General features: G+C 36.3%; 1 protein-coding gene and 1 long non-coding RNA gene across 19 annotated transcripts in view; one reads left to right on the top strand and one right to left on the bottom strand.

Annotated features, from left to right (window-relative positions):
* rg (A kinase anchor protein rugose) overlaps positions 1-27,863 on the top strand; it is a 395,524-nt gene that overhangs the window by 240,339 nt on the left and 127,322 nt on the right. For all 18 annotated transcript variants that reach the window (XM_076532111.1, XM_076532120.1, XM_076532118.1 and 15 more), the window contains one exon: positions 4,473-4,577. In XM_076532111.1, coding sequence (XP_076388226.1) covers positions 4,473-4,577 — 105 coding nt within the window. The remainder of the gene's footprint in view (positions 1-4,472; positions 4,578-27,863) is intronic.
* Positions 1,145-26,500, bottom strand: LOC143264540 (uncharacterized). The gene is made up of 3 exons (XR_013038283.1): positions 26,360-26,500; positions 8,320-8,424; positions 1,145-1,628 (listed from the first exon to the last, which is right to left on the bottom strand). It is a non-coding gene; the product is annotated as an uncharacterized LOC143264540 (long non-coding RNA).

The raw sequence follows: 27,863 nt of genomic DNA, 5'->3' as shown, positions 1-27,863 counted from the left end.
TCTAACCCGTGCATCACATGCGTGCACACGTACGATCGTGTACGTTATCGATCGTGGAAATCGTAAGTCACGCTGGTTTATTTGCTCCTTTTCGAGCAGTTCTCTGTCGAAGCGGTTGTTCCCCTAGGAGAGTGATCCCTTCGTGTAGATTGGTTGTTTATGGAAATTTCGTCCACGTTATTTGCGTAAAAAAACAATTCGGTCGTCCGATTCTGTTTGTTTTATACCAATCAATTTACGGAGGTAGATCGGTCGACCAGTACAAACAACTGAACCTTACTTTTGTTTTTCGGACACATTGTATGGTTCTGTTTGATATCAATAACTAGTTGCTGACTGCTAGAGCGAAACAATGTTTCTAAAAATATGGCAATCAGTGTGTTCTGGCGAGGTAAACGACGTTGTTCAAACACACTTATTTTTAGATATTTTACATATTTTTTTTAGTTGAATTATGTAATGATAAATACAAGTTTTGTAATTATAAAATACATACAACTTTTATAATGATAAAATACATACAACATTTGTAATGATAAAGTACATACAACTTTTGTAATGATAAATATTTACAACTTTTACAATAATAATAAAATACATACCAATTTTGTAATGATAAAATACATACAATTTTTATAATGATAAAATACATAAAACTTTTATAATGATAGAATACATACAACTTTTATAATGATAAAATACATACAACTTTTGTAATGATAAAATACATACAATTTTTGTAATGATAAAATACCTACAACGTTTATAATAATAAAATATATACAATTTTTATAATAATAAAATACATACAATTTTTATAATAATAAAATACATACAACTTTTGTAACGATAAAATACATACAATTTTTATAATGATAAAATACATACAACTTTTGTAATGATAAAATACATACAATTTTTGTAATGATAAAATACCTACAACGTTTATAATAATAAAATATATACAATTTTTATAATAATAAAATACATACAATTTTTATAATAATAAAATACATACAATTTTTGTAATGATAAAATACATACAATTTTTATAATGATAAAATACATACAACTTTTGTAATAATAAAATACATACAACTTTTATAATGATAAAATACATACAACTTTTATAATAATAAAATACATGCAACTTTTATAATAATAAAATACATACAACTTTTATAATGATAAAATACATACAACTTTTATAATGACAAATACATACAACTCTTATAATCATAAATACATAAAACTTCTCACAAAGATAAATTTTAAGCTCCTCAAATTTCCAAGCTAACTTCATGATTTTGAAATTTTCTCAACTACAAAAGTACTTCAGTACAAAGTTCTGAAATGTATTACGTGCAAGAGAAAACCCAGTAAAAGTCGGACGCTGACCATACTTTCGCAGGTGTTTCTTCTGGCGCCCCATAAAGCGCCAGTGACTCGCAGCTTTTGCTGTCACGTAGTCAGAAGCACCCTTTTGGAAAAATAAATTTCAGAGTACAGAAGCAGGGTCGGTATTATTGCTAGAGAAGAGCCGTTACAACGATATCACGTTCGACGCCATGACCAGTTTCGAGATGTTGCTTCTTTCGAGATATCTCAGATCGTATACTGGGGAGGTACTGTGAAAAATAAAGGGTAGATGTATCGATCTTCGTTATGTGGCAAAATGGCTGCAGGAGATAAGAGATGAGATTTTGTCAAGTTAAGGAGATTTTGGTAAAAGATTAACTGTTAGGTTGGAGATAGGGTTGAAACGTTGCAAGGACATCGTGTTTATAGTTCTAATCACTCTGTAGAAGTCAGTTGAAGTAATTTTTACGTCGTCAGGTAATTTAAACCTAATCTTAGAGCAACATTGACCTGAAACATTGTCAGTTTTTATCTTAAAAAATTTTTTATCTTGTTAGTCTCTAAGTGGTGCTCTCAGTCTGTAAGTTGCTACATTTCCTACTACTTTTGCACCGTGTTACAATCTTTTATCTTGCTAACTTGCTAAATTACACCACTGGTACTTTTTGACAGTGTTGCAATGATCTTTTATCACCGTTCCCTTGTTCGTGCTTCCTAAGGGTTTTATACTTTTTCCCACAACAGCAGAAACCGATCATTTTCTTCTTCACGATGAAGTTACATTAATCAGACCAGTCGTTGAAAAAGCATCGAAATTGAACCACGTAGAAATTTGTGATCGATAGAAAATATATAATCCCGCGAATAGCAGATAAGTTTTTAGGGAGGAAAGAAAATTCGATCAAAGCCTGGATCGAATCGGTGGAACAGACGAGCGATAAATGACATTAGGGCTCGAATCCCAATCCAGCAATCCAATTCTTTTTCTCTTTGCGACACTAATGACTGACCGAAAATTCTATCTAACCCTATACGTCGAACCGGGCCAAAGGAAAATCAGATTAGATGACCCTATTCGCAAAAGACCTTGAACATATTCCACGAAAATTGGGGCGTTCCACTACTCGCTTTCTTTTTTTCATTATTTTCATATTTCTTCTGTTTTCAATATGCTCCACTATTTCAATATTGTGGAAGATTGATATTCATATTACAATTTTGAAAGCTTGAATTCATTGAAAAGCTTCATTATCGAAATTTAAAGATAAATTTAGAAATTGCAGAGTTTACTCGAAGATCTTACAAAATCAAAGATGATACCTGTTTCTCTTACACTCCTAATCAAAAGAAGTCTACATCAAGTTTTTTCTTTTCAATATTTTCCCCAGCAGCTCAAGACTTTTTCTACGGAAGCTTGCAGCAAATCCGCTTTTCTCCAAAGTTGCTTTTATTTCAATAAGCCTTCCGGTTTTCGAATATGCTTAGCTCTCAATTCTATAAACGATCCGGTTTTATTCATGAATTTTTACGTTGGTACGATGGTCGTAAAAATTGTTCGTGGCCACTGCTTCGATGGATATAAGCAATTCATGATCGATACGCCAGTATTCGGGAGAGGAGAAAGAACGAGATACTTCCCCGGAAATTACGCCCTCTCCATGGAGACAGGGCTTCCGGTTCTCCTGGTAAGCCATTTCGCAAGGGACACCGCAAATACGCAGCTTCGTAAACTGTTTCAGCAATTTATCGTCTCGATACAAGATTTCCGCGATCGCATTTTTTATACCTGGCACATATTTTACAGAACTCGACAGTTTTACATTTAATGTCAATCTTTCGCCTCAAAAAAAATTGCTTTTCATGCAAAATTCTGTGCACTGAAAATCAAACATATCTCCACTAAAACCCTATTTTTTGAGACCCTAAAATTGAATCAGATTGTATATTTGACAATGTGCCACGTTAAAAACAGTTTAGTAACTCCATGCGTGGAGTTACTACGCGTCGAAATACCACGCGTGGAATTACTACGCGTTGAAATACCACGCGTGGAGCTACTACGCGTCGAAATACCACGCGTGGAATTACTACGCGTCGAAATACCACGCGTGGAATTACTACGCATCGAAATACCACACGTGGAGTTACTACGCGTTGAAATACCATGCGTGGTGTTACCATGCGTGGAGTTATTACGCGTCGAAATACCACGCGTGGAATTACTACGCGTTGAAATACCACGCGTGGAGCTACTACGCGTCGAAATACCACGCGTGGAATTACTACGCGTCGAAATACCACGCGTGGAATTACTACGCATCGAAATACCACACGTGGAGTTACTACGCGTTGGAATACCATGCGTGGTGTTACCATGCGTGGAGTTATTACGCGTCGAAGTACCACGCGTGGAATTATTACGCGTGGAGTTACCATGCGTGGAATTACTACGCGTCGAAATACCACGCGTGGAATTATTACGCGTGGAGTTACCATGCGTGGAGTTACTACGCGTCGAAATACCATGCGTGGTGCTACCATGCGTGGAGTTATTACGCGTCGAAATACCACGCGTGGAATTATTACGCGTGGAGTTACCATGCGTGGAGTTACTACGCGAAGAAATACCACGCGTGGAATTATTACGCGTGGAGTTACCATGCGTGGAGTTACTACGCGTCGAAATACCATGCGTGGTGTTACCATGCGTGGAGTTACTACGCGTCGAAATACCACGCGTGGAATTATTACGCGTGGAGTTACCGTGCATGGAGTTACTACGCGTCGAAATACCACGCGTGGAATTACTACGCGTTGAAAACAGTTTTAAGTCGTCATTCAAACAGTCTTTAGAATTTTTCTACTTCCCGTCGGTCATTTAATTAAACGAAAGTCATAAAACCGGACATCGACAGAACACGGCGAATTCCATAAAATTGGCGCAAGTTCTAAGAAGTTTGTAAAGAAAATTCTATAACTCGAATGCTACTGCACGAAAACTTTTTCTTATCCAAGTTGGACGAAGTTATCGGACTTAGTCGTATTTAATGCAATCGTTTTATCACGCGAGCCACACGACATATTTAATAACATTCAATTTATTCTGTTCGCAGCTGGTGGGCGGTGAATTTGACATGGAACTGAACTTCGTGATTCAGGACGCGCAGAACATCAGGCACATGCTGGAACTCCTCGATCATTGCCCGCCCAATCTCCAGGTAAGCAATGGGCGTAACGTTCAGGCTCGATCAAACTAATTATCCAAGAGGTTCGGCTGTTATACACCTCCCCTCGCCAGAAATTCGATTCTCTCGGGGAACACGCGATCGATGCGATCAATACGTCAAACATCAGTGACCGTGATTAATCCTCGTAATGCCGAACTTTGTCAAACTTTTTTGTCGGTGGAAACTTTTCGATTGATAGAGAGAGAGAAATGAGATTTGTTAAATAATTATGGGTTATGGAACCGTTGTAATGTAGTTTGATGGAAGTTTGGAGAATATAGTGTGATCGTAAATGAGTAAGGGTGGAAGCATTCTTAATGCTCAGAATTAAAAATGTTTAACCCTTTGCACTCCTATGTTCAGTGTAGTTCGACATCACGTTTCTCTTGGATCTTATAAATGATTCAGATAAATAGATTGGTTGAATTGTATATTTTCATTTAATTACTATTTATAGTAAATGAAAAATTTGTCACATACTTCAGACTGTTACAGTGCATTTTACTGAGAACCCCTTTTTTGATGTGTTTTGTAAATAAAGGAGTTGTTAGGTAACAGAAATTAAGGAGTGTAAGGGGTTAAACTTCGAACATTTCAGAGTTGGAACATTACAAAAGTTTAAAGTATAAAAATCCTGAGTTGTCGAAATTAAAAAATTCTATGATTCAAGGCTCTAAAATATTAAAAATCCCAAGGTTGAAGTGTTAGGAACTCCAAAGTTCAGAAATCCAACAATTCTAACATCCTGAACTTCAAAAATTTCTAAACCTCAAAATTAAAACTCTTAAAATTTAACTTTCAGAGCTCGAAAAATTCCTGAATTCCAAAACTTTACAACTTGGAAGTCTTAGAACCCTAAAATCCCAAAAATCCTGAACTTCCAAAGTCCCTAACCTCCAAAATTAAACTCTCAAAATTTAACTTTCAGAGCTTGAAAAATTCCTGAATTCCAAAACTCTACAGCTTGGAAGTTCCAGAACCTCAAAATCCCAAAAATCCTGAGCTTCCAAAGTCCCTAACCTTCAAAGTTAAACTCTCAAAGCTTGACAATTCCTGAATTCCAAAACTTCACAACTTGGAAGTCCCAGAACCCCAAAATCCCAAAAATCCGGAGCTTCTAAACTCCCTAACCTCCAAAATTGAACTCAGAATTTAACTCTCGCAGCTCAAAAATTCCTAAATTCCAAAACTTTACAACTCTAAAGTCTCAGAACTCCAAAATCCCAAATCTCACAGCCCCAATTATCCAAAAACCCAAAATATGCAATTAGAACAACAATTCCTATTAATTCACAACCACGCTATATCTTTCAAACCACCTACATTAAATCCACATTTTCCTCCCGCTAATAACACCTTCACAGTATCCCTTCTCTCCCAAATAATACCCCATTAATTACCAAAGTATAATCACAAAAATATAAGCGATAAAAGCAGGATTACCCGCTTGTTATCAGATTTGTTTTCCTCCGGAACGATTCTCTGTTGCGTAATAAATCACGTCACAGTTTCTCGATCATACTGAATTACGGCGCACAAGTACATCCTAACGAGAAACACATTTTACAGAGCTGTCACGTACTGCCTGAACATTCTAAAAAAAAAAAAGAACGAAGGAAAAAAAATCACTACCGATTCGCTTCCATTTGCAGCGGAAACGCGAACGACGTCGACAACGCTGATGAATTTTCGCGGCCACAAAGAAGAGAAAAACATTTGCGTTTCTACGCAAGCTGAATTTATCCCCTAATGGATTTCGTTCATCTCTCGTATATAGAACGTTCAAGGCTTCGAGCCTTCTTTTTTAATGCCTGAATACCACATTCTAGAACAGATTCCCTGAAGATCGAGTGTCCTTCGCTCGTTAATTAATGACTCATTGATTTCTTCGGATGGCTACTTTAGATTATTTCAGAAATTCTCGTTAGACATGTTCGATTCAATCGTTGAAAGTTAGGGAACTAATATGATATACTGTTATGAGATTGTACGGATGTCACAATAGTGATGTAGCGCAGTGATACGATAGTACAGTGATTCAGTAATTTTCAACTGTAGCTTAATTATTTATATTTACTATTTTGTATAGCCACACGCCATCGTTCATAGTTCATCGGACTAATTGACACGAAAGTGATGTATGGACATTGTTGACATACAGTTTGTATCTAAGTAACAGTACATCTTACTAAAACCCAGTACGAAGTTTGTCGAACGTAGGAAAGCTGTGAAATTCAGAGAACGGAGATGCTCCGTTTAAAGTAGATGCGTGCTCACCGCAACGAAGACACGTAATACATCGTTGATGGGGCAAAAAACGTTCGAAGCTCCTTTCGTTGCATACCTCGTTAATGGAACCATCAGACCGGCAAGATAGAGACATAAGGAGAGGAAAGTTTCGTAAATAATAGCTGGTCCTTAGTCGGCGCGTCAAGCGAAGGAAAAGCCATTTACTCTTTCCTCTTGCCTGTTCGAAGCGGGAAAGTTTCGGCGTAAAAGTAAATAGAAATTTAAAGCTTGTACAAGGAACAAGTTCATAAGAGGGCCCTCGCATCCTTTGATCGCGTGTTCGCGTTAACGGCGGAAAACCTCGTTGCATTGTTGCGAACTTCGCGACGAGAACTAATTTGCAGCTTTGGCCGCGTGCGTTTTCGCGATGACTGCACCGAGCGCTGCTTAAAATAATCGGACGGTGAGCTTAACCAAACAATTTGCGTTCTGTGTGCTGCCGTACCCTCCGGCAACGATTCCTAATTTAATTTGCTCACGGAACTCTACTAGATCATGTACTACATCGCCGCTGGCGCTTTACCATCGTATAACAAGGACTCCGTGGACATTTCAAATTTACATTGCGATAGTAAATTGAGGACTTTTATTCCAGATACTTTTCTTAATCATTTTTTAGTCAAATTTATTCTTTAGTTTTTAGTGATTCTTCAGTTTGAACTCTTTCGTTGTTCTTAAGTTTTTAGCTTTCATTCGTTTTCTCGAGTTTGTTGTCTTTTACTTTTGTTGTTAACTCTTTATTTTTAACTCTTGGTTGCGACTCTTTGTGTTCAATTCTTTACCTTCTTTATCCTTAATTCTTCAACCTTAAATCTTTATTCTTTATTTTTTAGGTTTATTTCTTTATCCTTGATTCTTTATTTGTAATTCTTCATCCTTAAATCTTTATGGTTTATTCTTTATGTTTACATCTTTGTGTTCAATTCTTTATCCTTAATTCTTCATCCTCAAATCTTTATGCTTCATTCTTCGTGTTCAATTCTTTATTCTGAATTCTTCAACCTTCATTCTTTGTCCTTAATGTTTTATCTCGAACTCCTTATTATTAACATTTTATACTTCATTGTCTATCTTCAATAAAAGCACCTTAAATACCTCAGCAATTTAAAATAAGAAGCTTGTAGGTCATTTTAACATGGTCAGTAATTTAGATATTAACCTCCTGTAATGTCTTTGGGAGATGCTACAAATTGCTGCTGCATCAAAGAGTCAAAATATTATGTATTCAAGGATACTTGACTATGTAAATTATAATTAGAACCAAAGTGAAAATTCAAGTTAAAAGTAGAAATCATGCTTGAACCATAAATGCATTACAAATGTACTAGGGTGCAAGGGTTTAATAAATTTATGTATTTTTGTTTGAGTAGTATCTTGAAAACAGGAAATGGAACTCGTTTGGGACAAATGTTAAATGCAAGAATAATGATGGAGCGGTACAAACCCATTGGTCGAATTTCGGGTGTCATCTCGGTAGCATCCCTTGTGGTTGATATAATCCGTAGCAGATCGGTTTCTGGCGTCCTCAGAATCCCGTTCAAGCACGTCCCTGAAATGTTAATACTGTTAAGGGAGTTTCCAGATTACTGTCCCTAGTTGTACATGACCGTTCCCCTAAATGCGGGTATCTTATATGTATATACACATAGCAAATGTCCGCAGAAATACGTGCATTATATACGTACACAGGGGGCCAATAATTGAAATTTAAACTGTAACACGCCACACTGTATTATATTTCGGGTCATGTTTAGTTTCATGTAAACTGAAACTAAAGAGGCAAAACAACGCTGCAAAACAGTAGTAGTAACATTAATTATTTTAAATGAATGAGGTGAACTGTAAACTGAAACTAAATAGGTAAGACAACGCAACCTAATATAGGTAGGAATATTTATTATTTTATATAAAGTAACAGATATTTAAAATAAAGTTACAAGTATTTAAAATAATGTAACAAGTACTTAAAATAAAATACCAAATATTTTAAATAAAGTAACAAATATTTAAAATAAAGTAATAAGTACTTAAAATAAAATAACAAATATTAGAAATAAAATAACAAATATTTAAAATAAAGTAACAAGTACTTAAAATAAAATAACAAATATTAGAAATAAAATAACAAATATTTAAAATAAAGTAACAAGTACTTAAAATAAAATAACAAATATTAGAAATAAAATAACAAATATTTAAAATAAAGTAACAAGTACTTAAAATAAAATAACAAATATTTAAAATAAAGTAACAAATATTTAAAATAAAGTAAGAAGTACTTAAAATAAAATAACAAATATTTAAAATAAAGTAAGAAGTACTTAAAATAGAATAAAAAATATTAGAAATAAAATAACAAGTATTTAAAATAAAATAAATATTTGAAGAAAAATAAATATTGTCCACGATGCTTTCTTTAATTTTATAACACATCAGTAAAGTTGTGTACCAAGTTACAAAACGAGTATCAGTAATAGGTTAAGTTGTAAGTAACATTCATCGCGTTACATCCATCAATGGTCGTTTCGTACATTTTTTCACGATCGTTCAGAGGAAGCGGGAGACTGTCAGTTTGTAAACGAAATTCCCCGTTTTGATCGATGATACTTCGCGCGAAGTATACTTTAAAATATGCGCTTAACTTCGAGATTCAATGGACGGAAGCGGGAAGGGAAGTACTTGAATTCTGGACAGGATATTTGTTAAATTTCTATAGAGAAACTTTATCGATGTCTTGGCACAGTATTCTTCTCGTTGTGAATAAGAAACGTCTTATGAAATTGATTTATTATTGCCAACTTTGATGCCTTGTATTTCACCCTCTTGATTTTCACGCGGGTAGATTTTTGTGTGAAGTGAAATTTATTGCTGTTGAAATGATCAAGTATAGTCATTTTTCACGTAGAACATATGATTGTATCAAACATTGAAGGTATTACAAGTAAGAAAATTTAATTTTGTGCTTTTCATTCTGGAACATTTACAAATTTATTATTTTATAAATATAATATCGACAGTATCGAATATTACACCTAACAAAATTTAATTTTCTGCCTTTTACACTGGAACTGCAAAATAATATTGATATAAATTAAGAAAGATTAGCGTCACAGTAGAAATTGTTTCACATACACCACATGCCAGTATCAAATATTAAAAATGTTACTACAGCAGCTAACAAAATGCACATTCTTTGATTCATTGTGCAAATTGAAATATGATCAGCTTTTAATTTGTCAGCTTGTACGTATAATACTAACGCTATTCAAACTTTGCCTTCCATCGAACTGCCACAGCAGAAATGTAAAGTAGCTAATTTTCAAATTTAAGCTTTCAATTTGCCACCTCACAATCGTATACTATCAACCTCATTCAAGTTTACCTTTCATTTTCTTTAAACCTCGTAATGGACCTGGAAAATGGCTCGTTTTCAGACTTAAGCTTCCAATTTCATTTTTTATACCAGTCGTGTGATCATCACCTCGTCCGGTGAATGTCCTTTGAAAGACAGTAATGAAAATGTAGTGATTTTAATTAAACTTTAAGTCGCCCACCATAAAATATGTATGACTTCGCAATACTTTTATGAAATAAAATCTTGCGAAACTTCAATATGCGGAAAACTGATACAAAGCAGAGGAAAGCAATAACGCTCGATTTTCTCTTTTCCGATTCTTCGTATCAATTTCCGGTTAAATTCTCTTGTAGCACAGTTTGAACGTAAGATTGAGAAATACACAATTAAATGTTGAGTATATTGCTTCGTTATTTACCGGTAGCCGCCTTACAACGGGCGGAGGTCTCTCAAAGAGGCAATTAAAATGGATGAGACATCGTCGTACTGCGGCAAAAGGCATCGTGTCGAAGGGACGAGAAAATATCTTGTTGCTCGATACAAGCGTAAAGCCGAGAAACTAACGAAAACAGCTATCGAGGAATATGGTATCGAATCTTTTCATTAAACATCGTCGCTTTTAGCAGTCGGTCTCGATAACGCTTCTAATCGAATTCACTGTGTCCATTATCGCTCGTGTCCTCTCAAAGGCACGGACACCCATTCAACTCGTTAGAAAACCGATTCCGATTGCGTTTCACATGCATTGTTCGGCTTTGTGACGTGTGTGGCGAATTGAATGCCTCGCGGCAATGAGACACCTTCGCGTTTCAGCAATTTGAGTAAATAAAAGCTGATGAAATGGATTTATGGAATATTCGATGTGGACTTTGTATGGTTGTGGACTTCGTCGATAGAGAAATTGGGATGTAAGGTTTGATATTGTGAAGTTTGATATTGTGGGTAAGGGATGAAGACAAATAATCGTCTGGATGTGGACTTTAATAGAAAAATTAGCATATAGTGGAGTTTGATATTGTGATTGAGGGACGAAGATAAATATTCGTATCTAGATGTGGACTTTGATAGAAAAATTAGGATATAATGAAATTTGATATTGTGATTAAGGAATGAAGATAAATAATCGTCTGGATGTGGACTTCTTCGATAGAAAAATTAGAATATAATGAAATTTGATATTGTGGTTAAGGGATGAAGACAAATAATTGTCTGGATATGGACTTTAATAGAAAAATTAGAATATAGTGAAGTTTGATATTGTAGTTAAGGGGTGAAGATAAATATTCGTCTGAATGTAGACTTCGACAGAAAACTTAGAATATAGTGAAGTTTGATATTATGGCTAGGGGATGTAAATTTAAAAATGTAGAAATTAGGAAATGTAAAAATTTGAAGATGTAGAGATTTGAAATGTAAAATTGGGAAACATGAAGATTTGAGAAATGTAGAAACTAGATGTTGGAACCTGAGAATATTGAAATTGAAAAATTCACAAACTTACGATTATAGAAATTCGACAATGCAGAAATTAGAAGCCACCGAAATTTCAGAATAGAAATTCGGTAACATAGGGAGCAGATGATTACGAAAACCTGTGAATATAAAAATCTAAAAAGTGGCCATTAGAAAGTACACACCAATAAAAATTTAAAAATTCCAAAAGAACATCTAAAAATAAATAAAAAATGAAAATTTATAAACTTGTAAAATGAACATTTAAAAATACAGAAAGTTCCTGAATTAAAAAATGTTGAATTCACACTTGACAACTTATCTCCACAATTGCAACAAAATTAAACCTACAAAAAGCAATACCCCGATCGTTGTAATTGAAACTACCCTTTGAATCTCGTACCGATAAAATTAAACCCTTGTAAATGTTTGATAAAAAGCACGTTTTTATTGAAACAGAATTTTTCAGAAGCCATTACCCGCAATCGTAAATTCGCATAGGTAAAATCGAACCGATTGAGCGGATGTTGTTCTTCGTGTAAACTCATCGAACGATACAGCGACAGAGAGTTGGTTAACCACGTTTCGAGGAAACTACTTCAGATATACAGCCAGTTACCGGTGTCGTATCGATGAAATGTAAATTTGGATAACTGCCTGCAAACGTCATTCGCAACGATGCAACGTATATACACGATCGTGGCTGTGTCTCATGCATATGCCTGCCGCATCAATGAAACCGACCGGAACTCCAATATCGCTTTCTCGTGTAACGTTCGACCTTAAGAAACAAACGGGACCTGTATGTAAACCTGACAATCGGCTTATAAATAAGTGACGTTTGTGCCGCAGAAGTGGCAGGCAATATTCGCTATTTATTGTGGGATCAAAATATTCAGGTATTCGTGTATGTGGTTTCTACGCGGAGAATTCGACACGGTGGGTATGTGGAGTATACGAATAGGGCGCGTGGGAGTTCGACGCGTAGAAGGTTGGGACGTACGAATTCTACATCAAGGAATTCTACACAAAGGTATACTACGCGTAGAAATTCGGCGCAGTGGAACTCCACGCGTAGAAATTCGACGCGTTGGAATTCCACGCGTGGAAATTCAGGGCGTTGGAGTTCCACGCGTGGAAATTCGGAGCAGTGGAATTCCACGCGTAGAAATTCGACGCGTTGGAATTCCACGCGTGGAAATTCAGGGCGTTGGAGTTCCACGCGTGGAAATTCGGAGCAGTGGAATTCCACGCGTAGAAATTCGACGCGTTGGAATTCCACGCATGGAAATTCTGGGCGTTGGAGTTCCACGCGTGGAAATTCGGAGCAGTGGAATTCCACGCGGGGAAATTCGGGACGTTAGAATTCCACGCGTGGAAATCCGGGGCGTTGGAATTCCACGCGTGGAAATTCGGAGCAGTGGAATTCCACGCGTGGAAATTCGGGGCGGTGGAATTCCACGCGTAGAAATTCGGGGCGTTGGAATTCCACGCGTGGAAATTCGGGGCGTTGGAATTCCACGCGTGGAAATTCGGAACGGTGGAATTCCACGCGTAAAAATTCGAGGCGTTGGAATTCCATGCATAGAAATTCGGGGCGGTGGAATTCCACGCGTAGAAATTCGAGGCGGTAGAATTCCATGCGTAGAAATTCGGGGCGTTAGAAATTCTACGCGTGGAAATTCAACGTGTAGGAATTTGACACGTTCTATATACGTAGCCTAAGAACACAACGCATAGGAATTCGACATCTAAGAATTTGAAACACAGAAAAACAACATATAGAAATATAACCTGCAAAATTACGACGTAAGTGCAATGCTATCTACATGCATCACACAACTTCACTACTCTTCATAATTACTCAAATATTAAAATACCAACACATAATTCAGCTTGATCTTTTCAAATAGCAATCCATTTCATCTTGACCAAATAAAGATTAAAATTAAATCCGATATCCCGTATTCCCAAACGTGTGCTTCATTTCCATGTTGCATTATGTTCTCCCAAATAATTCAGCACGCAAGTACTCAACTTTATGAATAATACAGTTTGCGTATCCTATTAAGTAGGTTGAAATATGCTAAATGTTTTTCGTTCTATCAACGCACGGGAAAATACATTTTGCTGGTACCATCATGCTCCGCTATTATGCTTGCTGGTTAAATAATGACTTTGCACGGAAGTTGAATAGGGTTTGCAACTTCAAACGTACGCTATTTCGATCGAATTATATGTTGGAACGTATATTAGGTTCAGGTTCGTCTGTTCCTAGTACGGGCCGGCTTTGCTGTGAAGTAGATATTCCTGGTTCCTTTGGTCGTTGGTTATCTATATTGAATTTCTTTGATCCCAACTTCCCTATATCGGAATCTCTCTGGTCGATGGATGTCTACACCCAATTCATCAGGTTCGACTATTGGAATTTCGAGGTGTCCATTCGTGCTCATCGATTCGGACGCAGTAAATCTGGCGTGTTTAATGGTGTTCGCATCCAATTCTATTGACTCTGTTTATATGAGAAAATATTCGATGCTGTCGTGTTTCATTAATGTACATTTCAAATTCTAAAATTCGTCGAATAATTTTCTGCAAAAATTCTATATTTTTTTTTAATATGCACATATTTCAATATCGCATATTTTAATATCACATTTGTGTTCACATATGATGCACATAAATTATCACTCAAACTTAAAAGACACGGGTTGCATTTTTTTTTGGATAAACAAGTTTAACTGTGTTCTGTGAAATGCATTAATTTTCTGCAAAAAGGTTCCTCATTTTTTTTTATATGCACACATGGATCACATATGTATGCATTCACATATGATGCATATGAATTATCACTCAAACTTAAAAGACACGGGTTGCATTTTTTTTTGGATAAACAAGTTTAACTGTATCCATTGAAATGCATTGATTTTCGACAAAAAAGGTTCCTTATTTTTTTTTTAATGTGCACACATGTATCACATTTGCATTCACATATGATGTACATAAATTATCGCTCAAACGTAGAAGACACGGGTTGCATTTTTTTTGTATAAACAAGTTTAACTGTCTCCATTGAAATGCATTGATTTTCGACAAAAAAGGTTCCTTATTTTTTTTTTAATGTGCACACATGTATCACATTTGCATTCACATATGATGTACATAAATTATCGCTCAAACGTAGAAGACATGGGTTGCTTTTTTTTTGTATAAACAAGTTTAACTGTGTCCATTGAAATGCATTGATTTTCGACAAAAAAGGTTCCTCATTTTTTTTTATATGCACACATGGATCACATATGTATGCATTCACATATGATGCGTATAAATTATCACTCAAACTTAAAAGACACGGGTTGCATTTTTTTTTGGATAAACAAGTTTAACTGTGTCCATTGAAATGCATTAATTTTTGGCAAAAAAGGTTCCATATTTTTTTTAACATGCACACGTATGCATTCACACATTACACATGTGTGTTCGATTACATATGTGCATGTTCAAAAATGTCCAAGTGAATGCAATTTGTTGGAACGTCTACAGCGTTAAGCGAACTGTAAGAAGCCTTTCATCCCATTCGATATGAAAATGTATTACAATTTATCCAACCAATTTGACGTGGATGGTTATGATTCAAACAGATTGAACAAGTTCCCACCATTTCGCGAAGTCCATGAATAACACGTGTTCGTCGGTTCGCAAACTATCGGCATGATTTAAACGTTATAACTCGAATATCTGGCATTAACTTTCATAAATTTCTGTTTGAGTTACGGGCACATTTCCCGGTAACTACCCCTCGGAAGAAATATATAGGCACCGTGTATTCCGTGCACGGGAACGTGTTACTCTTTTTCCCTGCGTTCTGCCGAAAGTGAAAAAATAAACGGGAAACAGAGAAAGAGTTCGTGTTCCATCGAGCAGCCATTTATCAGAATTTCAAACTAGACTAACAAAATACAGACACGACCCGTAACGGGTTGCATAAATCTGCGATGTTGTGGTGCTGTTGAAATTGGACCGTTTCCAAACGCTTTGAACAAACAGTCGGATAAATATGGGCGGCGTACAACGGAGTTACTTCGATAAAATTCCTCCGTGAGTTATTACGCGATCGCGTAAATAATTCGTCGAAAGTAGCGCTCTGCAAATGAAATTTCGTTGTACCGAACATATGTTTATTGGTATTCATCGTATCATGTTTTATTCAATTCTCGTCACGACTGTTTCACTAATTACAAACTATGTATATTTTATGACATCGGGGATCTTTTATTTACTTTTCTACTGAAAACTTCATCTCACTTTAAGTTCAACTTTAATTTCTTACGTATTTAAATTCACAGATTTCGACTTTAAATTTTTTCATCCAAAAACCGATTTCAAATTGTAAGATAAGGTTTGCGATAACGTAATATTTTTATCTTGATCCAAGTTTCATGGAGCTGATTAATCGAATGGATCTGAAGAGGAATATATTCCCGACCACGTTCGATCGCGTACGCGCATGCAAATGAGGACCGAGGCCGAAATGAAACGTCGAAGGTAAAATCTATTAGCGTGAGAACGTTGTAATGCAATTAAACAACAAACGCCTCGAACCTTAGCTTTTGCGCGACGCATTAATTCCGCTCGGTGAATTACACTCTGTCGATTGCAATGTGCATTTCATTCGCTTCGACGACAAATTAATAGCGCGGGCTCGGTTGCGTTGTGGAGCTATAAATTTCACCTCCCATTTGTCTATTCGATATAGCATAATTATTTTGGGTTTCCTGATTGACGAATGTGATATCCTTTTAGTGACCTAAGTCAATTATATTATTTTAGTTAACATTTTAACCAGTCTAATTTAAAGACAACCTACTGTGTTCAATTCTTAAACTTGTTCATACAAAAAAAATTTAATTTGTGCCTTTTATGTTTGAGTGATAATATGTGTATGTTAAGTGATCACAATCGAAGTCCCAATAAAATCAATCGATCAGTCAAATAAATATATAACAACCAGTAGATGTACTGTATGCTTGTATTACTGTATGACTACATTTTTTGGAACGCCCTGTACACGTATGTACATATGGTTCTATGTACACCCTGTATTTGACATACGCGCATAATGAAGAAATAATTAAGCATACTAGCAATAAGCAATTACTTGAACTCTATTGCTGCGTAAACCCTCATTCGAACAATTAACCTTCTCGCTGAATTGCAACCACAATAAACGTCCACCGTTATGCAATTCTCATTGTCGGACAAAGTTTCGTTTTACGTTTCCCAACGTGAACGTCCCGTGGCCGAATGTCTTTGGTTATTAGCCCAGCCGGGATATTAATCCCGGTTAGTGGCAAGTACCGCGATAATGGCGACACTTGCGTTGCGGTCAGCCCGAATTTATGTCGACCATGCTCGTTGGTGCCTCTGTCGGCCAGAACCGAGTCATTGTCGAAATATCAGCATCGACGATGCCTCTCGACCGTTGCTATACCACAGACAGCACACTGGTGAAGCTGCAGTTAATTGCTTGATCCACGAGAATTAGAGGGTGAATTAAAAAGTGATATTTATCGGTGTCTTTGAAAAGTTTATTGCTGTGGGTTTCATTATTGTGGGCTTTATTGTTAAGAACAATATTTTATACGAAAGCATTCTGTATGATATTATTGAAATTACTGTACAAGATAGTACAGTATGTAATTAGAAATGTAGTGGTTCATACTTATTTCTTAGTTCATTTTCTTTCGGGTGCTTTCTTTTTTGAAATGAGGATTATGAAGAAAATGTGCAGACCATTGTAAGAGTATTCGATTGCAAATACACAGGACTGAGCTTATAAGTTCTTTATAATTTTTTCTACGATTATTTTTTTATAAAACGGTAGATGGAATTAAACGTTACTCTGCAGGCAATAATTGGATTAAAAATATATAGGACGCTTTATACCCTCCTTCTTTACTCGTTATTTTTTCTACGATTTTTCATACAAAAGTCGGGGTATGCAGAGACAATGATGGAATTAAATGTTACTCTGCAGGCAATAATTGGATTAAAAATTAGACCAGATTTATACCTTCTTTCCCCATTATTTTTTCTGCGATTATCTTCTTTGAAAATTGGGGTAGGAGACAATGGAATTAAATGTTACTCTGCAATAGTCTATATTTCGTCTTTCACTATTTTTCCTGAGTTCTGATGAAAGTCGAAATGGACAGGTATGTGGAACGTGTGTGTATCAAGAAGAAGGAGAGTCATGTAAAACAGCCAAATCATGACGAATGAGCTGCTGTAGCCCGGAGTCAAGAGAGGGCAAACCGCCTTTTATTGGATACTTTCCTTCCATTATACGAAAGTAAGATAAATCGGTCTTAATGAGGGACGATTTGTTACGGGATATGAAGAGGAAAGTAGATGTTTCCGCGTCGTGATAACGTAGTGAAGAACAGCGTTTACTGCTAGGTCGATGTAGTCATGATTTTATCCAAATATACTGAACACTGCAACATTATTCTCCTGTGAATAAAAATTAAATACTTATACAAAATAAATAATGTACATCAAAATTTATAATTATATTAGATAATTGCACGCAAAAAAATTTACAATTTTGACAAAATTATATGACTGCTATTTTGAAAATTGTGATGTGTGTTCAAGGATGACGATGACCTTAAATGACCTTGAGACTTTCTTATTGAATATGTACACCAAACATATACTCAAACTTTGACCTCTTTTTTCATCAATACCACTGAAAGTAATTTCCATATCCGACCTAAGTGATCCTTTGACACTGACACTCAACTTAAGTTCCCTATAAAAAGGGTCTCAAGGTTCACAAAAAACCTGTTCACCAAGTATGTTCACCAACTTATTCGTTGCCCATAACGAATATTATAATTCCCACCAAAAGTTTGATAGAAATGAAAAACAAGCATGGGATGTTTTGCTGTTCTACTTTCCAAACACGTTCTAAATAATGTACCTCCAGATAAGGTATCTCTAAATACAGAGCCATTAGCGATAGTCTCGGCCGCAAAATTTACTCTGAAACAGGACCTCTAGCCAGCCACCGTTTTTGTTCCCGTATCATTTAGGACGCCTCGATAATTCTAACCCCCGTTAACCGCGTAAAACTCTCTCTGTTCCGCGTTGTTCCGGTCCAGTAGCTTCGCATCCACACCGACCGTCGGCAATTTCTGAATTATCGAGAGCGTGACGTCACAGGCCGGTGTTATCGCTCAGTCGATTTCGCGGGCTCGAATCGTTGCCTGCCTCGAGACTTCGTGGCAAAGCTGAAGATCCTTCGAAGCGAATAATTTTCCGCCAGGATGAACTCACGCGAGCCCCGAGATACTCGGGACGAAATGAAGATGGCGGAGAAACAACCGTGACGGCGATGTCTATTCTCTTTAAAGTTCTTTCTTTGAAATTCTGCTGGTTTGAAAAGATCTGAGCAAGATTATGTCAGGATATTAGGATTGTACTTGTTCTGAAGTCTCAGGATTCTGAATTCATAAATACTTTCATTTCAGAACTCACAAGTCTTCAAATCTTTATAGCAGATCTTGCAAATCTTATGTAGATTCTCAAATACTCTCTCATTAAATCTTCAAGTAGGTGAATGTCCAAAATTGTAACCTTCAAAAGTGTCAAATTTCTAAATCTTCAAGTGTCCAAATCTTTAAATCCTCAAATACCTGAATCCCCCCAATTTCCAATTTCCCCCAAATCCCAATTTCCAAATTTTGCAATCTTCAAACTCCAAATTCTTCACTGACCAAGTCCCATAAAAACCAGATCTACTTATTAGATTAGATTTCTGATACGTTTTTAATGCTGAATAGAAACGTTTCCGCGATTACTTTATCGGAAGCATTGTTTTCTTCTCTCGCTATGAAAATCCTGAGACACACTCAGCAGTAATTGCACCCGGGAAGCAATTCTCGTTGAGGGAATAGTTCCATCGGGGAGAAACAACGCGAAACGATCTCGTAAAACTTTCATCGTGTTCGAATCCACCGTTTCTTTCCATTATCGTGATGAACGCGTAATATTACACCTTACACAACCTGTACGCTCTAGTTACTAGCTATTTTAATTTACAGTGCTCTATCCAGAAGTAATCCATTAAAAATTATTGCAAACATCGAATACTTGGCTGAAACTGTCCTATAACTTCAATTCTACGGTACTCTTTATTTTAATACAGCTTATATCTCAGCCTCATATAAAAATACACACAAACTACATATACAGTACGTAGACATGTATAGACACAGTTTACTAATTTAAACTTTCATTTATAAATGCTACATTCATAAATACCGTCCGTGATATTTCATCGAATCGTCATTCGGATCAATTCACCCCTTTGATGTCACTCGAAAAAAATACGTGTTTCGTTAAAATCTGTCTGGCCAATATGGCCGAAATTCCTCGTTTGTGTCTGACTTTCAGAGCATACTAATCGAATTCTTCTTCTGCGATCGTTCGTCAAAGGAAGATTAAACCACAAAAATTTCATCAAACAGTTACTCGTAAAATACTTGAATTTATGAACGCGGAAAATGCAATCTAGGCCAAAACGAGCGAACCCGCTATATTGCCAGTTCCCAGAATTTTTCGCCGGTGATATTAATATAATCAAAATGTACCGTGGCAACGTGGATGAAAACGGAGGCACAAAAGAGGGGTTGTCTAGAGGATTGAACAGACAATTCCACGTACTGTCTCTACCAAGCATTGTCAGGTTGAACGAACTCTTCGAATAGCGAGGCGCAAACGAACCTCTCGTGGTTTTGGCGCAAATGACAAGTGTTTAGGAAAGCATGGTGGAATCGAGTGGTTGTTCAGGATATGAGGTTCTGTTTCAGGTGAGATACGAGATTCAATGGGATCCACGGGTACAGGTGCAGTTCCAGAATTAAGTAAACCTACTGCTGGAGTACGATAGCGTTAACTGTATAATCTAACTGCGAGTTCAGTCGCCGGCGAAATTGTATATTCTCGTGTGTGTTATTCTTTTGTATGAGGGTAATCTAGATTTATTTTTTGCGAGACATTTGGGTATTTCGGGGGTTAGGATTCATGGGCTTCAGAATTTGGGTTGGGTATGGGGGTAGTTTGGAATTTTGGGATTAAAGTTTCTGAGGATTTAGGGATTTGGAGATTTGGCACTTTTGGGGGTTGCAAGTTTGGAAATTTAGGTAGCTGAGAATTTGGAGATTTGAAGACTTGGAGGTTTGGGAATTTGGCACTTTTAGGGGTTGCAAGTTTGGAAATTTAGGTACCTGAGAATTTAGCGGTTTGGAGACTTGGAGATTTGGGAATTTGGCAATTTTAGGGGTTGCAAGTTTGGAAATTTAGGTACCTGAGAATTTAGCGATTTGGAGACTTGGAAGTTTGGGAATTTGGCACTTTTAGGGGTTGCAAGTTTGGAAATTTAGGTACCTGAGAATTTAGCGGTTTGGAGATTTGGAGATTTGGGAATTTGGCACTTTTAGGGGTTGCAAGTTTGGAAATTTAGGTACCTGAGAATTTAGCGATTTGGAGGCTTGGAGGTTTGGGAATTTGGCACTTTTAGGGGTTGCAAGTTTGGAAATTTAGGTACCTGAGAATTTAGCGATTTGGAGGCTTGGAGATTTGGGAATTTGGCACTTTTAGGGGTTGCAAGTTTGGAAATTTAGGTACCTGAGAATTTAGCGATTTGGAGACTTGGTTTGGGAATTTGGCACTTTTAGGGGTTGCAACTTTGGGAATTTTAGGTATCTGAGAATTTAAGGATTTAGAAGTTTGGAGATTTGAGAATTTGACAGACTTGGAGGTTGCAAATTTGGGAATTTAACTACTTGAGAATTTTTAGGTATTTGGAGACTTGATGGTTTGGAATTTAGCGCTTAGGGTGTTGCAAACTTTAGAATTCATTTGGGATTTGGTAGATTTGGAACTTGAGGAATTGGGATTTGGAAAATTGCTCATCTTTCTAAAAATGCAGTAAACTTTCGTTCCCCGTTTCGTCAGTTTACAAGAAAATTAAACGATCAGCTCACGAACAGCGAGGCAATCATTTCGAATAAAATGATATTTACGTCAACGTTAATACGACGGGTCAGAGTAAGAAAACGATTGAACGTCAGCTACAGAGGTAGTAGGGCAATTAGGAGCCTTAAGGGGTCTGACGTTTAAGAATCAACGACTCGAACTTTACAATAAAAACGAAAGACGCTTTTCATTTACTTCCTCCTCTCGAGGAATGTCTTGACCGGGCTCCGATCATGGCTTTGCTTTATTGCCAATCAGAGGCCACGGAAGAGAAATGGTGCCGGTGAACTCGCGACCGAGTGGAAATTCCGCCAGGGGTTGTTTTCCCTTCCTTCCTATCCCCTTTTCTGTTTGAATGTTCGAGCAAACCGTATGGCCTGTGTCCGACGTCTAACACTTGCTTTTGATTAAGCACCCACGCCATAAACTTTCCAACATCAAATTTAAACCGTCAGTTCTTTATGCCTTCTTTCCGAATTCTTTTCATTGTGCAGTGGGTTTTTGTGGTTGGGGATGAGGGGGATGAAGAGAAGAATTTGTAGAATTCAATTCTGGTTAGTTATGGTTGATCGATGCACAATAATGGGATCTTCAGATATTGAGTTTTTAATGTAGAACATAGAAACAATCTAACAATCTAACAATCTAATAGTCTAACAATCTAACAATCTAACACTCTATCAATCTAACAATCTAACAATCTAATAATTTAACAATCTAACAATCTAACAATTTAACAATCTAATAATCTAACAATCTAAAAACCTAAAAATCTAAAAATCTAAAAATCTAAAAATCTAAAAATCTAAAAATCTAAAAATCTAAAAACCTAAAAATCTAAAAATCCTAAAACCTAAAAACCTAAAAATTAAAAAATCTAAAATTCTAAAAATCTAAAAATCTAAAAATTTAAAAATCTAAAAATCTAAAAATCTAAAAATCTAATAATCCAGAAATTTAGAAGTATCGAAAATGTAAGACCTTAGAAATCTCCAAATGTTTCAATAATAAAGTTATGGCCCCACAAACACCCCAGAGTATAATATTTGTTTATGACTGCCTCAGACAAAATTAATTCTTACCCCATCCCCGCATCAGCGCATAATCCATAACACCTAAAAGTATCGAATTGAACGCGAAACCGTGTTATTCGTTAATGCGATGTTAATTACGTATTCCATTACCGCGTTCTATCGCGTATTCGTTAAATTGATGTCATTTAATATTATGATTAATATTTTAATGTATACACGTCACGCTTTTGTTTATATCGTACAAACACCTCGGTGGCTTTAATTTATCAACGCATTGTGTCTCGGCGGGACCAGAATAATATTTCATAATCAAATGACCAAAGAGCAGCGTACCTAGTATACGAGATGTCTCCTAGGGAATAATATTGCGCAAGAAACTTTTCCTTCCTATTTCTCCGGAGATTATCTTCACCCTTATTCGACGACTTTTTGTTCGCCACGTCCGTTCGCCTTTGCTGCAACAAGACCGGAGAAATTCCGACAAACATGACCGGTTTGAGGTACGCTGAAAATTCACTTGATATTTCAGCAACGTTTGCTCTCGCGTTTACCTTCCTCGGAAGCATAACAACGCAAATGTTGCAAGAGGTTCTCAGTTTTTGATGTGGGAGGAAAAGTGTTTTTGTTAATTAACGTAGACGGTCGGCCCCGGCATCAAATTACGCTGCGTAAAAGAGTACGCGTGGTCAGAATCTTGAATTCAAATTAAAATATACAGTCTTTGAGCGTGTTTCAAACGAATATAGAAACTTGCTATTTTATTCTGTCAGATGTTTTACCTTCTTTATATCATATAACTATCTTTAATATACCATAGATATCTTCAAAAAAAAGATACAAAAAGTGTATCCAAAATGTTTGTGACCCCAGTCGTTCAATTCTTCAGTCAGCAAATCACGAAAACTTCGAAAATCGATTACTGCACAAAAGTTATAGACGAAAGTCCGTATAATTGAAATGCGAGGATCCCACGTTTATTCGGCATTCACCGTCCTCGTTTAGAAAGTAGCATTTCAATTCGACAAGGTGGACGATATATGCAGGGGGGAAGCGTGGCGCACAAAATATCCGACAACGTGCCTCGAATACCGAACGTCGTTCAATCTTATTTCGGTTTATCTCCATAAATCCCCGTTAAAATTGAACGCACGAGATCCGAGCGAGAAGCTGATGCGGTCGATCGTCGCGAAAATTTCCATCTTGCTGAAATTGACTCCGACGCGGGGAGAGAAATCTCGAGGGCGAGTCGAAGAGGGAAAAACGAAAAAATATATCGTTAAACGGCTACCAAGCTGACGTTTCGTCGCGTTTACAACTTCTTCTTGATTAGAATTTTAAATTACGAAAACTTCTTACGGACGAGATTACTAAGTTACCCAAGGAGGATAAACATTATCGAATTACTGGAGAGCCTGTTGTGAATGGACGGGTTTCTACAGTTTCAGTTGAAGAGTTTAAACTTTTCACTGCAGGGCGCTTTAACTCCCTGCCACGTAATGTCGCGCCACACATGTGACGTACGGAATGTGACAAAATAAATTCACAATTGAAATTTTTTTCTATTCAAATTATAATCTACACTGAAAAATATGTCTAATATTTTAGTCTTCTTCTTTTTTTTGATATAGAAGCAGTAAGTTAGCTATGCTACTACGTAGGAAATTATGACATGTGGAAATGTGACAAAATAAATTCACAACTTCATCACAATTGAAATTTTCTTTCAATTAAAATTATAATCTGCATTACCAAAAATAGCTCAATATAAAATATATCTAACATGCTAGTCTTCGTCACTTATTTTGATACCGAAGCAGTAAGTTAGCTATGCTACTGCGTAGGAAATTGTGACATGTAAAAATGTAACAAATTCACAACTTCATCGCAATTGAAATTTTCTTTCAATTAAAATTATAATCTGCATTACCAAAAATAGCTCAAAATAAAATATGTCTAACATTCTAGTCTTCTTCACTTGTTTCGATATTGCAGCAGTAAGTTAGCTATGCCACTGCGTAGGAAATAGGAGGTTAAGAGGTGAACACGAAACCATCGATATAAAGTGTCAGCCCTAACGCGATGCACGATTTTTCACCCACTTGCATCTGACAGAAAAAAGTGTACAAGAGTTCCAGGTTATGTATCAATGAAAGAAATATCGAGAACAGTTTTCCTGAAAAAGAGGTCACGTTTTACATTTTCCCGTGCAGGATAAAATGGTGCTACTAAATCGTTGCTTTTATTTTTATAATTCGATATTTAATTACCTTTATGCGAATTCCGATATTCAGTGCCGGTATAAATGTATTCATTGGAGCTTGAATAAATTAATTAAATATTTGATATCTTTAGCGATGGAAAATGTATTGTCAGAAATTTGCATCCCAATCACGCGGAACTTTAATTAATAAATGTAACGAAGATGATTTTTAAACCGATATTTCTTTTTAAAGAAAAATCCTTCCATTCTTTTTGGCTGCTTTTGATTACCCGAGACCGAAAGAATCTCTTCCGACTCTATGAACTTGGTCTCTTCTTTCTTTACAGAAAGTTACTGCAATGTTTATACAATTTTCCTTTTCCGACTGCTCTGTATTCTTTTCGCAACTCATACAATTTAATCTTTCGAATTACTTCCTTGTGTTTCTGTACATTATATTGTCTGTTCAAAGCAAACAACCATTCGTTCCTTTGTTCCGTTCGTTCGAGGATAGAATACCTTCTACTAAGCTGAACGTTCGGACAAAAAATCTTGTTTTTATTCGATGATAGTATTATCAGGGGACTTAAGGATAAGAACGAGAAAAGATTTCGCGTGATATATCCGTAATGTTTTATACACGTCCTACGTCCACGAAGATGGCCTCGCACTTGACCCGCTCTACCCTTCTTCCAGTGAAAAATCGTTCGTTTGGTCCCGGAATTGTCCTCTTTACGCAACAAAGTGGAAATCTTACCTCCGAGACAATCAATTTTCTTTTAGTGGCCGAGTTGAAAAACGCTTCAAGATAATGAAAGAAAATAGTGATGCGTCATTTACTTGTTCATATTTTATTTAAACCGGTCAAATGTTCACGTCAAAGATTTAATTTCTTATTTTATACTGAAAAATTTAAGACGTTTTATGTTTTTATTTTACTTTATTTTTTAAGTATCCTTTTACATTTTTGAAGGTGTAGTGTGCATTATACGTCAAATAAAATGTGATGTTAAACTCGTATCGACAGACACGAAAATTCGAATACGAGAATTCGCCACTGATCGAAGCTGTTTAATTTGCGGTATTTCACGGATTGTGGGAATGAATAGGCTAGCCACTTTTAAAATCGTCGCTTTGTTCGCCCAGTGAAAATTTAACCACCGATCGTATTGTCCCGCAAGCTTTTATTACATTTACACTGCTACATTTATATTTGCACTGACTCTTTTTTCTGTGGGAACGAAATTAACTTTCGAAAATTGAAATATTGTCTCGAAATACTTTTGTCGTTGATATTATTCAAGTTCTGAACAGTGGATATTAAACGTATTTTACATTACTGAATTTATTTAAACGTTTACTTTATACTAGTTCATTTTAATAAAATGATTCTACTTACAAATTTTATACTATCTTAGAAGATGGATGCAGTATGGACACATGGTAACACGAATACTTCTATCGAATTCGCACCGATAAATCATCGAATTGATCTTCATTCGACGACGGACGCGACGAGACTGCTTTCAGTTTGCTGAAGTTCGAGCGATTAGAGCAAAATGATTACCTGTTCTGAACATTTGTCAAGTCAGACTTTGTCACACATTGCCAAGTCAGCAATTCTATCAAAATTTATTCAACTACGATTTTCTATATACACATCAAGATTTTCTGTATGCTACATACATATGTATATTTTCTATATACACACCTATATCCTCTAAATTGTAATACAACTGCTACATAAATTATAATAACTTTAAAAAGAATTTATATCAACAACTCCATTTTATTTTTACGTCCGAAGAAAAATCGACAAGCAAGTATTTTCCGAGCACCGTTTTTCTGACAGTCGTATAATATCGAAAACAATTTCAGCAGTAACCGTAAGCCCGAATCTCAATCTCGGATACAGGGTTTCTTTCAAACTGGAGACTCGACGTAGCATATTGGCAGAATTCCGTGAATCTGGACATAGATCAGCAGTGCGATACTTCCAGAGAGGAGTCGTAACGGAGGTCAAGATACCTAGGAATAAATCCCCTGGATATATGGAGCCGATAAGGTCGTGATGAGGCGATGAAGTCAAGGGACCGAGGCTGGTCACTCCTGCGTGTGATAGCTTCTCGCTCCATTGCATTCTGATCGAGGCAATTCTACTCGATCTATCGATCTTAAAAGCAGCGAGAATGTTTGGCTCGTTTGCACGTACTCTCGTATCGACACGCCGTATCGATAGTAATTTGTTCAAAAATCGACGACGCTCGTTCAATGTTACGATTATCGGTAAAGGACTTTGCAAATTTTACACTCGGTACTTTGCCTGTCTTTGAGCGGAAAAACAGAGGATATCTTGTAGTGTGTGTATAGTGTGAGAGGTGACTCTCAGTCACTGTTTTATTTAATACAATAATTTGAAGCAAGCATTTTTTTACTGACTCTTTAATATGACACGTGTGATATAACATAGTGAAACAAGGAATAATGGAAATTATTAACCTCAAAAGAATTCATTTAGCTTTTTAGCTAAGTTTTAACGCTGTTTGTAAACAGTCAAATTATCTTCGAGTTAGTCAAAGACTTAGCAGAAATTTCTAGTGAAAGAACTCTATAATTTTTGAAAGAGTAATAATTCTTGAGACACCGACTTTTGAAAGTAATAATATCTAAGAGGTTAGTAAGGTAGAAAGTTGGGTGTAATTATGAGGAATATATGTTGATTAAACTTAGTCGAGGGATGTGTAAAAGAGGAAGAAGCTGCATCGAAATGCAAGGCTCGAACGCAATCTTGTGAGCAGCGTCGATTCGCGAAATTACCAGCGCCTCAATCTCGTTCGTCGCTCAATTTTATTCACCTCGTGTACTCTGTTGCAGGTATTAATCTTGAATGAACGCGACGAGTG

The sequence above is a fragment of the Megachile rotundata genome, chromosome 5 (genome assembly GCF_050947335.1).
Source record: "Megachile rotundata isolate GNS110a chromosome 5, iyMegRotu1, whole genome shotgun sequence".
NCBI classification, from domain to species: domain Eukaryota; kingdom Metazoa; phylum Arthropoda; class Insecta; order Hymenoptera; family Megachilidae; genus Megachile; species Megachile rotundata.
The sequence above is the reverse complement of the archived record's forward strand: the minus strand, read 5'-3'. Positions and strand labels throughout refer to the sequence as shown.